The sequence below is a fragment of the Monodelphis domestica genome, chromosome 8 (genome assembly GCF_027887165.1).
Source record: "Monodelphis domestica isolate mMonDom1 chromosome 8, mMonDom1.pri, whole genome shotgun sequence".
NCBI lineage: Eukaryota > Metazoa > Chordata > Mammalia > Didelphimorphia > Didelphidae > Monodelphis > Monodelphis domestica.
This window is the reverse complement of record NC_077234.1, coordinates 135,374,850-135,389,256: the sequence shown is the minus strand read 5'-3', so window position 1 is coordinate 135,389,256 and position 14,407 is coordinate 135,374,850. Positions and strand designations below refer to the sequence as shown.

The following is a 14,407-nucleotide window of genomic DNA, read 5'->3' as shown; positions in this document are numbered from 1 at the left end:
CATTAAAAATTTCATTAAATTTTTGGTATTTCATTAAATACTTTTCTAAAATTAATTTATTCATTCAACAAACCTTTAATTGAGCACCAAATATATTGATAATGTTAGATATTTGATGTTTCATAGAACTTTCTGCCTCCTTACTTATTATCACCAAAATACACATATTTAAAATGTGATTTTGCCATTAACTATATTAATCCAGTAATGTGAAAATAATTTATAAAATGATGGCTCCCTTTTAATTACTGATAATTTAACAATGATAAAAGATAGCACTAACAATTAATGTAAAAAAAATTTCCCCATAATATATGCTTCCTGTTCTTCTGACAATAAAAATAAATTTCAAAAGAAGTTCCCCTTGAAAAAATATCATACAAAAAGGATATGCTTTCCCCCACTATGATTACTATCCTGATAATGGTTCTCTATGTTTAAAATGTTTTTCTAAAAAAATTTATATCAGTAAAATTTAAATTTGTGCTTTAGTTATGACATCACAACTCTGCAAAGTGGAATTTCCTTCAGTCTAGACTCTAGCTTGACTGACTCATGGCATGAGTCTAATGCTAACAGCAACAAAACCTTCAAAGATAAAAAGGAAGTTTCTAGCTAAGATATCGATCTCCTGATAGTAAATTTGTTAATAATACAGGAAATGGAACTGTACATAAACTGAGATGATGGAGGTGGGGAAAGTTCTTTGAAAAATTTCCCCAAAAAACAAATGGCTTAAGTCCTAAGCACTAAAATCATTTCACCTTTTAAGTCTACAAACATAGCTTCCCTTTTGACTCATTTACACCAATATAATTTTACAAAAACTATCAACAACCAGGACAATCATGAATTGAGATAGGAAATTCTACATGTGGTAGGAAAATAAATTGAAGGAACTAAAGTAATATTTTTTCAATTGTCCAAAGTAGATATAAAGTTGAAAAATTATTTTTAAGAAAAATTTTTCTCAAATCATAAGATTCTCCTACATATCATCTAAGAAGTTTAATTTATTTATATGGTACCAACTAATACTAAGGGGTAGCTAGGTGGCATAGTAAATTGAGTTCCAGGTCTGGAATCTGAAAGGCTCATTCTCATGAGACCAAATCTGGACTCAGACACTTACTGGTTAGGTGACCCTGGGCCAGGGATTTAACCTTGTTTGCCTCAGTTTCCTCCTCTGTAAAATGAGCTAGAGAAGGAAATAGCAAGCCATTCCAGTATCTTTGCAAAGAAAACCCCAACTAGGGTCACAAAGAGTTGGACACAACTAAAAAATGCTTCAACAACCACCAATTTATGCTAATTTCACACATTACTTTCAATCTATGTATTTTCACACATTCACAAAAGGGTACTTAATTAATTTTCCTCCCCTCCTAATCACAGCCCTATAGTTAATATGTTAATTCTACACAATCAAAAAACCTCATCCTTTATCTACTCATTCCCCAGCCAAATTCTCAGTCCTATAATACTCCCACCACTTCAGTCTTCAACTCCTACTCACATGCAGTTAAACAAGCTGGAGTAGCTTCACAACCAAAGGACCTGGGTACTCTATAAATTCATGTTATCTAACTTCAGTTGGACTTACATTACAATGACATAATCTTTTTATTCTTCCCTAATTGATTCCTTATCTCACTCTCTTTAGAATATATTCCAAACTAAACTGTTTTCTTTCCTCATGACTTCCAAATTCTTCATTCCCCATAATCTATCCAATGTTCCAAATCACTAATAATTTTAAAAATGCACATTAAAGCAACTCTGAAGTTCCATCTCATACCCATCTGCCTGGCAAAGTTGACAAAAAAGAAAATGACAAATGTTTGGATGGAACAAAAGACATAAATGGAGCTCTGAAATGGTACAGCCATATTGGAATCTGGACCTATACCAAAAGACACCAAAAATGGATATAACTGAGGCCTACACCAAAAATGATCAAAGAAAGAATAGGTTTTAAACATTCAAAAATATTTACAGCAGTTATTTTTTGAGGCGGCAAAGAAATAAAAACTAAGAGGATGCCCATCAATAGCTAAATAAATTATGATTTATCCATGTAATAGAAAAGTATTCTGTGGTAAGAGATGATGAAAAAAAATGAGTAAACTAAGGCCCAGAAGGGTTAAGTGACTTGCCCAAAGTTATAATGGCAGTAATAGAGCTTTCCACTCTATCACACTGTCTCTTAAGTCTTCAGCTTTCTAATTCTTTCTCTACATTCTTTCCCTCAGGGAAGTTATTGCTTGATTTCAACAGCACCTTTATATAGATAATACTTAAATATTATCTTTTATCATGCCTTTACTTAGCTCTAACTGAACATCTGTACCCACTAGTAGAATTGTACACAAGATTATCTGGCTCCTTAAATTTTTTCTTCTACAATACTCAAAGATGCACGATTTTTTTAGTGTTAATGTATATCAACTACAATACCTCTGACTTAACAGACTGTCTTCAAAAGTTACCATGGCTAAAAAATGTAATCTTTCTCCAAAGTTGCCCAGATTATTACAAGACAAAGTACTAAACCTATATTCATACCTCATACTCAATATGGGAAACTATCATCATCCCAAAACCAGATACTTACTAGCTGTGTGACCCTGGACAAGTCACTTAACCTTGTTTGTCTCTGGTTCCTCCTCTGTAAAATGAGCTAGAGAAGGAAATGGCAAACCACTCCAGTGTCTTTGCCAAGGAAACCCCAAATGGCATCACAAAGAGTTGGATGAAACTTTAAATGACTCAATGACCACTACCTTGAAGGTTGTGGTATGTAAACCGAACTGGACATTGGGTTTAAAAAAAACTGGATCAATAAATAAAGGCAAGGAAGATATCCAGATATAGAGAAGAGTATGAATAAAACCATGGAAACAGGAAGGTACAGGATAATTTGTTTAATGTGTACCAACCAAACTACCAAAAGAGTATTTTATAAAAGTAAAAACTACAAATACAAAATTTGTACAGAGGAACAGAAAGTCAAGAATCTCAAGGTTAACAATGAAAAAAAGTGGCAAGGAAGATGACGTAATGATCACTACAAAAGATTGGGTATACAATATACAGAAATAAACAATGTTTGATAAACTCAAAGACAACAGTTACTGGGAGGATTCATTATTTGACAAAAACTGGATAGTGATCTGGCAGAAATTAGATTTAGATCAATACTTCATACCATATTCCAAGATATCTCCAAATGATGATGTAGCCCAAATATAAAAGATCACATCATACCTAAATTAGAGGAATGAGAAAGAAATAATCTCTCAGATCTATGGCTAAAAGAAGAGTTCATGCAGAAACAATTAACAGGTTTAAATAACATAAAACTGTCTATTTTAATTCTTTAAAACCCAAAAGGTTTTACATTAACATATCTAAGGTAGTTAAAACTTAAAAGGAAATGGTAACTGAGCAAAAAAATACTACAACAAATTTCTCTTGCAAAAGGTCTCATAACCAAGATATATAAGGAACATATTCAAAAACATGAGACTACAGAATGTTTCCCAATAAATAAACAAAAAATATGAATATGCAGTTTTAAAAGAAAAAAATTCAAAAAAAGAAGAGGAAAACTGGTGCACTGCTGGTAGAGCTTCAAATTGGCCCAGCCATTCTGGAAAAAAATTTGGAACTGTGCCCAAAGAGTTATTAAGTGTACATATTTCTTTGGCCTACATAACTCAGTAAAAAAGAGATGTTATCCTTAATTTCGATTTTGTGTACTGTTTCTTTAATGCCTTTACTAAGCCAATACCCCAAAGAAATCAAAAAGAGGAATAAGACCTGTATGTTTAAAAAATATTTACAATAGCTCTTTCTGTAGGAGCTAAAAACTGAAAAGTAAAAGGCTATTCTTTTAGGGAATGACTACACAAATTGTGATATAGGAATATAATGGAATATTATTAGGCCATTAGAAAGGACAAAATAGGCAGTTTAGAGGAAACTGACAGAGCTACGAAGTGATGTAGAATGAAGTGAGCAGAACTAGGAGAATAATTTATAACAATTATAGTAACATTATAGAGGAAAAACAAATTCATTAGACTTTAAAATGCTAATCGATGTAATGATAAGCCACTAGTCTAAAATAATGAACACAAAACATACCACTCACTTTCTGTTAAAAAGGTGATACTTTAAAATTCAGCATGAGACATACATTTTCAGATATGGCTACTATGGAAATTTGTTTTGCCAAACTACACATGTATTGAGAGCTTTATTTTTCACAGTTCAGTTGTTAAATAGAATTCACTAAATGGGCATGGAGGGAAAGGAATATCAGTGGGAAGAAAATAATAGTAAAAGAATTTTGTTTTAAGCTTAAATGACTATGTTATTATTATTAGCTATGTTATTATTAATAACTATTATTATTGAGCTATTATTATTATACTATGAACTCCTTCATGAACTGTCTACTGTAGCCAAACAGGTTTGCTCTCTTTTCCAAGAAGACATACATTCTGCCATCCCAGTCCCTTTTCTCACAATGTATCCTATACCTGGATTGATCTCTCTCCTCTCTTTTTTTAATTCTTTCATATACTTTAAAGCAACTGTTCGCAATAATCAAGTTTGTGTATTTTAATGATCTATGATGGTGTCTTGCCTCCCCCTACCACTAGAGGGTAAGCTCTATAAAGGCAAAGGCTCCTCTAAACTTACTGTACTTAGTACACTTTGTCTACTAATACATGTCTATTTAACTGAAGTGGGAGGAGTGACACTAATTCAAAGCCTTATTGAGGAAAATGAGCAATTTTTCAATTCACTTTCAATTCAAATCTAATCTAAGGTGTCAAACTTGTGACAGATATGAGATGAGACTGGAAAAATAGGGTGGAGGGCCTCAAGAGTCACTGAATGTTTATGAGCAGAAAAGACATCATAGGATCTAAGCAAAAAACTGGTAAGCAAAAGACTCAAGGGAGCAAAAGCAAAAAACAGAAGACCTGTTATGAAGCTATTTGCAATCTTTCAAGTAGAGTAGCAGAAGAACAAAAAATAATATGAGACAGAGACAAAAGCAAGGAGGACTTGATAATAGACAGGCTATGAGAAATGAAGAAAAAAGAAGATTCAGCTATAACCCTGAAGTTTAACCTAGAGATTGGGGAAATGGTGGTAACATTGATAAAAAGTAGAGAAGTCATAAGGGAGAATATTAGGAGAAAAGATAAACTCAGCTTTGCATTTGTTAAACTGACCAGCATTTATCAAGCACTACTATTCCAGATGCAGAGCTAAGTCCTGGAGAACCAAAGAAAGGTTAAAAAATAAAAACCTCTTCTCAAAAATCTCATAGTTTAATGAGAGAAACACCATGCCAATAACTACATACAAACAAGATATATACAGATAAACTGATGCTAATTAAAAGAGGAAAGGGGATAGCATGGGGATGGGGTATGAAATTACCCCAAATACCCAAAGTTGGGAGACAGAATGTTTTCTTTGGGGAACAACCAGGAGGCAAGGGTCACTAGATCAAAGATCGGGGGACAAAAAGGGGATTGTTAAGGTGTAAGAAAACTAGAAAAGTAGGAAGGAACCATATTAGACAGGCCTTTAAACAACAAATAGATATTTTCTATTCAATCTTGGAGGTAACTGGGAGCGACTAGAGTTTGATAAATTGAGGGCTGGAGAGGACATATGATCAGACCTTCCACTGAGAAAAATCAATAGACCAATCACTCAATGGAGCAGAATGGGGAAGAGATAAGGTAAGGAGATGAACCAGGAAACTATTGCAATAGCCTAAGGCGTGGTGAGGACATCTTGAAGCAGGTCTGGCAGTGTCAGAAGGGGGTATATATGAAAGATGTTTTGAAGGTAAATCAACAGTCTTGGCAACAGATTGGAAATGAATGGAAGGGTTGAAGGAGAGTGAAGAATCCAAGATATCATCTACACAGAATAACAAGGAGGTTGGTGGTAATCTCAACAGTGTTAAAATAAATTCAGAGAGCTTGGAATGGAGAGGGAAAGATCAGAAGTTCTATTCTGAACAAACTGAGTTTAAGAAGTCAGGACATAAAAAAAAAAAAAAGAAGTCAGGACATACGATCTGAGATGTCCAACAACTGGAGAAGATCTGAGTATGTAGGTCAAGAGAGAGGTCAGAGTATGAAAAATATCTCTGGGAATCATCAGCATAAGAATGATAAGGAATCTACTGGCACTGATGTGACCACCAAGGACATAGTACCAATTAAAGGAAATAGAGGATTCAAGAGACTGCTCTCAGGGGCACTGGTTAGCAGGCCCTACCTGGATGAAGATCCAGCAAATGAAACTGAGTGGTAGTTAAAAAGGTAGAAAAAAGAACTAAGAAAGAATAGTGTCATGAAACCCTGGAGAGATGAGAGTATCAAGGAGATGAGAATGATTGACAGCCTTAAAGGCTTCAGAGAAGTAAATGAACACTAAGAAAAAAGTCAACTGAGACATCACAGGTAAGTTTTGAATAGCAGTTTCAGCAGAATGAGGTGGAAGCCAGACTAGAGAATGTTTCGAGGAAAGGAATCATGGAAAGAACATGGAAAACCATGTACCCCCAAAAGTAATATCTAGTAATACCAAGAAATTCTATTCATTTTGGTAGTAAAGCAAAGAATTCTTCAGTTTTCAGGGAGAAGGAGGGAACATTATAAAAACAATGATTTCCATATTATTTCCAGAAGATGAGGGAATGAGGGGTGAAGGGCTGTTGTTGGGCTGTTTTTTGTTTTTAATCTAGAAATAAAATACAAACATTTCTATTACTATTTTGGTTTCAGACGCTTTAAAAAATGGAGTTATTTAGCTAGTTACAGGGGTTAGAGAAAGAGTTTCTAGAGGGCAATGACTGTTGGTGATTTAACTTGTTTGGAATTATATCCTGCATATGAGGGTTCTTTATATGTAAAGGACGAAGGTAAAAAAAAAAATCAGTGAGAAAATCTTTATCTACTACTACTTTTAATGAATTCAATGCTTCAAAAGATCTCTAATTTCTTTAGCATAGTTCCTCCTCTGAAATTGATCATCCTCCTTCTCCTAAGGAAATAAGAATTTGAAAAGACAAAATGGGAAGAAAAGGAAACTTTTTCTGTTTCAGAATATTTTTGCTAATTTCTGCAAAATGAGTAAATTTTTTAAAGCATAATACTAAAATTGATAAAATTCACTAATAAAATGGAAAGGCCCTCTAAAAATTGAGACAATATTAGAACTGTGTCAAAATTACAGAAAGGATTTTTAGGTCTTTTGAACTATTAAAAGAATTTCAAAAGCTATTGAAAATGTGTCATGTAAATTTCTAGATATACTTTTACACAAAATTGTTACAAATAAAATTATAATTTAAACTGATATGATTTTGAGCATTTAGACATACTCAAAATGCAATGCCCTACAGCTCAGCAAATGGTCAATGAAATAATTCTTAAACAAAAAAGTAGACATGAAAAATGAAATTTGAAAGCCATGTACTATGTAACATAGCTAGGTTTTTAAAAATTTAGAAATAGTAAAATAATTCACTTTATTTCTTGCATCAACAGAAAAACCAACAGAATATGTGATGGAGTTTCAATTTCTCCCAGCCCTATTCCCATCCAAATTCTTTTACCTCTTGAGAGATTATGGAACAAATTGAGCTGTTATTAAATGTGGAAGTGAACACTACTACTTCAAGTCAACCTTTAGGTAGATTTTACGATGGGAAGAGCTCCACTACAGAATGTACATGCCCCCAAAATGTATCAAACAGAAGAATACAAAGGAATATAAAGAGGGGAGGGGGAAGAAGAATGAAGAAAAGAAAGGAGAAAGGAAAGGGAAAGGGAAAGGAAAAAGGAAGAGAAGGAAAATTGGAAAAGGGAGTAAGTCATTGAGAGGGTAAAGAGGTTTACTTCTCTAAATCTTAACTGGAAGTCTATACCAGCCATTCCAGAATAGTGATCCAGGGACCCTAGGGAGTCTTCAAAATCAAAACTATTTTCATAACAATACTAAGACGTCTTAATTTATAATGCAACACAAACATATATATTTCATATTTTTAAAGTTCCTGGGGGATATTTTTAAGAATGTAAAGACTTCCTGCGACCTAAAAGTTTGAGAAATGCTATTCCATACTATAAATTGTAGACTAGATAAATTGTTAATTTGCACAGGTAGTGGGAGCTACCTCTCCCAAGGGAATAATCTCAGATCAAGGCTAAAAATATAATAGGTATTTGTAAAACTAGTTTAAAGTTTGAAGTCGTCTACATATATTTATCTCGCTTGAGACCTCATTCTTTTTGAGTCGGAGAGCCTACAACTGTTCAATTTTACAGCAGAGGAAACTGAGGCTCAGAGACGCCGAGGGGACTGTGCCCACGGTGGCACAGCTGGCAAGTTTCAAAGGCAAGATTCCGAATCCGGGTCTTTCAAACTCCAAAGTCCACAATCTATTTACGACAGAGTCAAAATAAGCCACTGGCAATTCCAAAAAGAGGAAAAAAAGATTCCAAAACAGAAGTCAAATGCTTAACCCAGATGTTTACTAAATTCCACAACCCCACCCAGTTTCCGCAGCCCACGTACCTGCCCGCCTCCCACCCAACCATCCAGGGAGTTCCCATAACGCAGAACCCTTTTCCAAAACGAAGCCCAACCACCCGGTATCCGAACCGCCAAGTCACACACAAGTCCTCGGGAGGCAGGGAAGGAGCCTGAGCAAGGAAAACTGATAGCGAGGAAGAGAGAGCGGGGGCGGGGGAGAAGGAGAGAGCGCGCGAGCGCGAGCTCCCACTGCGAGCCCCGAGCCCAGCTCGGGACGGGATCAGGGAGGGAGGGAACCCAGCCTCCTCCTCCCGCTGCACGGCCCTGATATGAGGGGACAGCTCCCGAAGCGGGATCCTGCCCCCAAGGTGACTGAGGAAGGGTCAGCTTCTCTCACCACTTGGTAGCGGCGAGTGGTCATCGGCTTATGAAGATCCATCCCCGCCGGGCTGCAGGAATCTCTTGGACTAGAAGAGGGTTGAAGGAGAAAGGGGGAGGCGTCCAAGTTCCGGGGCACTCGGACGCTTTAGCTGCTACCGCCGCTGCCGCCGCCGTCGCTGCCTCCAGACAGAGCCGACTCACTTCCTGCCCCTGCCGAGACCTCCGCGCTGTCCGTGGTCAGGACGAGGCGCTGCAGTCTGCATCTGGAACCTGCTGGAGCTACTGAGCATGCTCCGCTTGGGCACACGCGCATGCTCGATGACTTTTTTTTAAGTGCCCCTAAGGCTTTTCCCGAGCTAGGTTAGACTTCTCTTGGGGAGGAGTGAAGTAGAGAGACTGAGAGGGAAAGAAGAGCTGACTAGGTGGTGGTAGCTTATGTGCGCGTGGGCCATGGCCGCGACAGTGGAAGTTATTACTAGTCATGGCTAGACTAGATTACACACACACACACACACACACACACACACATAAGACATAAATAAGACAAAGCCAGATCAGAGTTACTCAGCTTTAGGATTCTTCACTCATCCCTTTTCCTTCAAGAAAACTCATTTGTCACACCACATCTGCCTCAGGCTTCTCCCTACTTCCCTTTCCCTCAAAAAAACAAACGAACCAAAACGAGTAGATTAGTGGACAGAGTTCTGAAATGAGCCATTCACTAGTTTGATGTAGAATCTAGGACCAAGTCAATCACTTAACCCACCCCCTCAACTTTCTTATCTGGATCACAACACCTATATCAGTGATGAGGATCGAATGAAATGATACAGCGTGTCCCAAAAGTCGGAAACCTTTTACATAAAGAGCTGTGCAAACCTTAATACAGCATTGTATATTCTCCTGCATTTACTTTAATGTGTATGTATAGGACAGAATGTAAGCTCCTTGAAAGCAAGGGGTCCTTCATTTTATCCTTGTGTCTCCTGGCATCTACCTAGTATGATGCTTGGCACATAGAAGGTGCTTGTTAATTAATCAATTCATCACAGAAAAATAAAAGGAATTCCCCAGAAAGTTTCCTAAGAGGCTGGAGTGAGATAGGGTTACCTTTTCAGCAAGATATCAAAGACAAATGACAAATGAAAATTCAGTTAGGAGAGAAATACTTAGCCATGGCTGCCTTGATTTTCTCATTTGCAAAATGGAAATAATAGCTTTTCCCTCAGAAGGTTTTTGTGATGAACAAATGACAGTGTATGTATGTAAAATTCTCCATATAGCTTATGAAGTGGTTATATAAATGTTAACTATTATATGTTACAGAAACAGGTGATTAGGAATCCTCAGTGTTTAAGTACCTCAGTAAAGTGGTCAGAGAGCTAGACTTGTAGCCAGGAAGATCCAGATTCAAGTTCTGACTGGTTAAGAGTCAACCTGAGTGACAGTTGTAAAAGTCCCTTAAACTCTTTTAGCTTCGGCTTCTTCATTTGTAAATCGAAGGAGTTGGATTAAATATCTTTTAAGTCTCCTTCCTCCTCAAAATCTATGAATCCTACCTACAGTAAGTTCATAAACTTTAGGTGATCAAGAGACAACATCCAGGCAGACAAGAAGTAGGTTTCTATCAACTGAAAATAAAGTGGTCTTGATTAACAGTATGGTTGTATCTTTGTAAGAAGTAGCTCAACATATAGTTCATTGTTTCTTCATAACTGTCACATATTATGCTTCCTAGAGAAAGGAGTGGGAATGATGTGAGAGCATGTTTCTATAGCATGGTTTTTTTTTTTATCATATTTTAACTCAAACTTAGAAACAAAATTTAGACATGAAAGGCACCTCTAAATTCCTGTAGACTCTGATTGATAAAATTACCAGCCAGCCACAATTCCAGGGAGTAAACTGTTCAGTGGGAGGTAATAAATTCAGAATGCAAATTGAGACATGAACTGGAAATGGTTAATATGGAAATTTGTGTTCTTTAAGTCAGGAGTGATTTTTTTTTCTTTTCAGAAAAAGGCTTTTTTTTTTCAAGAGGCTGTGGGAAGGAGACAAAAATGTTTAATTGAAAAGCTTAATGGCTATAAGAAATGATGAACAAGATGATTTTAGAAAAAGCTGAAAAGATCTATAGAATCTGATGCAGAGTGAAATAAGCAGAACTAGGAGAATATTATACACAGTAACAGCAATATTGTATGATGATTAACTGTGAGACTTAGCTACTCTCAGCAAAGCAAAGATTTGAAGCAATCCTGAACCACTTATGATAGAGAATGTTATCCACCTCCAGAGGAAGAACTGTTGGAGTCAGATGGATACAGATCAAAACATAATATCTTTCATATCAGTGTTTTTATGGTTTTATTTTGGGGGTTTTAGTTATGTATGAATCTGCTCTTAAAATAAAGACCAATGTGGACCTGTGTTTTACATGACAACAAAAATATTTTTTTTAAAAAAAGGAAAACTTAATGAAAATTAACTAGCCTAGTACCATTTTTTTTTTCAATTTAGAAAATGGAAGCCCAGAACGGGGAAATAAATTATTCAAGATCATACAGCTTCCTGTTTATCATATGCTGAAAATAATTATTGCTTAATCCCTATATAACTTAGATCATCTGTAACATCAGCAGGAAAGATAGAATTAAAGAAAATGGCCAAATGAAGGTCATATATATATATATATATATATATATATATATATATAAAGCAAAGAGCTTTCTTGTGTATTTTATTGAACCAATCAGCCCACAAAATTTCCAACCTCTTCCAACAGTCGATGAGTCAGCTAATGGCAAAAAGTATCTGTAACCTGAAAAAAAATTCAATATCAATGCTATTGTTATTTAATTTTTTCTTTTAAGTTGTTTAGCAAACATAATTCCTTTTAGTCCTAGTCCATTTTCTTTTATATCTTAGAAATGTTGGCATTTATATATTTACACTGCTGTTACAGGTAAAAGAGCCCACTTTCTTCATGAAAATTTTCATCTCTTGGTAACTTCAAATGATGAAGAAAATAAGCCCCATCAGTGCATTTGTACTTTTATCAGTATTCAAATTTAGCACAAGGCAATTTAATACTTAGTTATTAACATCTTGTTCACAAATTAAAATGCATGCATTAATCACATTTTCTCTTGAGATTATAAATTCCTTGAGGGTAAAGACAATGCTGAATATAAGTACTTCAGTATTCCCACGGTGCAAAGGTACTTCGATGTGTTTAGAGCAGAGCTAAACAACTGACTAAAATGTCTATAAGAATTCAACTTGAATAGCTAATTCTTTATATTTCACACTTCATTCTCAAGGCTCACACTTACATTTTGCTAACCAAAAGATTCCAACATGCCAAAAGTTAGATAATATAAGGAAGCATATTTTCAGACAAAAGACGGAAAATACCTGTTTATAATTTTCTTTTTTTGATTAAATGATAAATGTTGGAGAGGATGTGGAAAAATTGGGACACTAGTGCACAGTTGGTGGAGTTCTGAGCTGATCTAGCTATTCTGGAAAGCAATCTGGAACTATGTCAAAAGGGCTCTAAAATTATGTGTACCTTTTGATCCATCAATACCACTACTAGGTCTGTATCCAAAGAGATTAAAGATGGGGGGAGGGATTAATATTTGATTCCAAGGCAGAAGAATATTAAGGGCTAGGCAATGGGGGTTAAGTGACTTGCCCAGGGTCACACAGCTAGGAAGTGTCTGAGGTCTGATTTGAACCCATGACCTCCCACCTCTAGGGCTAGCTTTCAATCCACTGAGCCACCCAGCTGACCCCTTAATTTTTTATTTTTAAAACATTTTTTCTTTCTTACCACTATTCATAAAGGTTGCAGGGAAAACCATGCTAATACAATAGCAATCTGTCACAAAGCTTCAAATTAATTTTCCTAAATTCCAGATTCCTACTAATCATATAATTTTTTCAATGTTATTTAAAATAGAGTTATTTTCAGTTATTTTCAACCAACAACTAAGTCATCCTAGCTCTTCTATAAATTCCTACAGGAAAACCAGTGGTTTTCCATTCAGAGAAATGGGAAATGGAAAGAACGCAGTCTCATGCCACTGTCTCTAGAATCAATCATTCTATAGTCAACTGTTCAATAAGTAGTTTTTCATATGCAGAATATCTACAGCCTTCCCAAGTATGCAATTACTGTTGAAAATTTTCACTAGCTAAGAAAAATTAGAGGTACAAATGCTTGAGAGTGACTTCCATAGATTTCACGGCAAGTCAATGGAATCATTAAAGAAGACAGATGGCCCAACTTCTAAGACTAGTTCTAAATTTCCCATTAAATTTATTGTCTACTTGGCTTTAAACTGAAATGAATACTTCATAATTTCTGACTAATGTAATATAATCATAAGTTCTAATAACTGTATCTGAAATGGATGATTTTTCATGTTTATTTAGAAAATCCTGGAAGACTAATAAACATTCTTTGCCTAAAAACTTCTTTAGCTAACACAAATTCCTTAACCTCAATTTTTCTACATACCAAACTCCAGTTAGAGATAAAAAGAAAACAACAAAATCCAATCATTTTTAACCTGCAGTATAAAAAATAAGCATCTGTCTTACTATAGAAAGTACTTTCTCCATTATGTTTATATAATTCCATTAAGCAGTTTAAAAACTTAAAGTTCAAAATAGCCTCATTACCTAAACTTATTTTAAAGACTACCCTTAACCGTCTTACCTTTGTAATTTTTTTAAACCGAAGAAATCTTCCAATGTACACATTTTCTGCAATTCAATCTCTACTGTCCTTGGTTAACTTCCCTGCCTTTCCTGAAATGAATTAATGAAAACAAAGTAAAAACTATTTATCAAGCACTTGATGGGTGCTTGATAAGCATTGTCTATACATTGTCTATGGAGACAACTGTAGTCATGCTTATGTTTGATTTTCTATTACCAGTAAAAGTGATAAAGATGATAGATCCTCATTTACAATTTATTTCTTCTTCAAGTGATGCTTTATTCCACCATTCTTTTGTTTTTAACACATGTGTAGACTGACTTACAAAGCAATTTTAGAAAAGGGATTTGTAAATTCTCAAAAGCTAATGGTATTAGTTCCTTAGTGGCCTCATTTGGTCATAAACAATAAACATGAAAAAATCAGAATTAGTTTTCACCTTGATATTTCCAGTTTTAAGTTGTAGCAACTCATAAACTATGTTTGCTTTACCTCAAATATATGAAGTTGGTCTTTGACCACACTAGAGCAGGATTATGTATACTTATACTTTGTGGTATTTTTTTTTTCTTGCCAGCAAGATGGTCTCATTCACAAATGGATAGTGATGATAGTGATCATCACACTATATGATAGTGGCCCTTTGCTAATATATAGCTCTCATATAAAACAGGGATTCTTAACCTTTTGTCTATGTCATGGACTCCTTTGGCC

At 35.3% G+C, this 14,407-nt stretch overlaps 1 protein-coding gene across 2 annotated transcripts in view; it reads right to left on the bottom strand.

Annotated features, from left to right (window-relative positions):
- Positions 1-9,255, bottom strand: part of NDFIP2 (Nedd4 family interacting protein 2) — a 118,298-nt gene extending 109,043 nt beyond the window's left edge. Inside the window, exon 1 of one of the 2 annotated variants that reach the window (XM_007501494.3) lies at positions 8,978-9,255. In XM_007501494.3, coding sequence (XP_007501556.1) covers positions 8,978-9,019 — 42 coding nt within the window. In that variant the 5' untranslated portion in view covers positions 9,020-9,255. The remainder of the gene's footprint in view (positions 1-8,977) is intronic. The other variant, XM_007501495.3, reaches the window with a different exon arrangement.
- Positions 9,256-14,407: the final 5,152 nt, after the last annotated feature.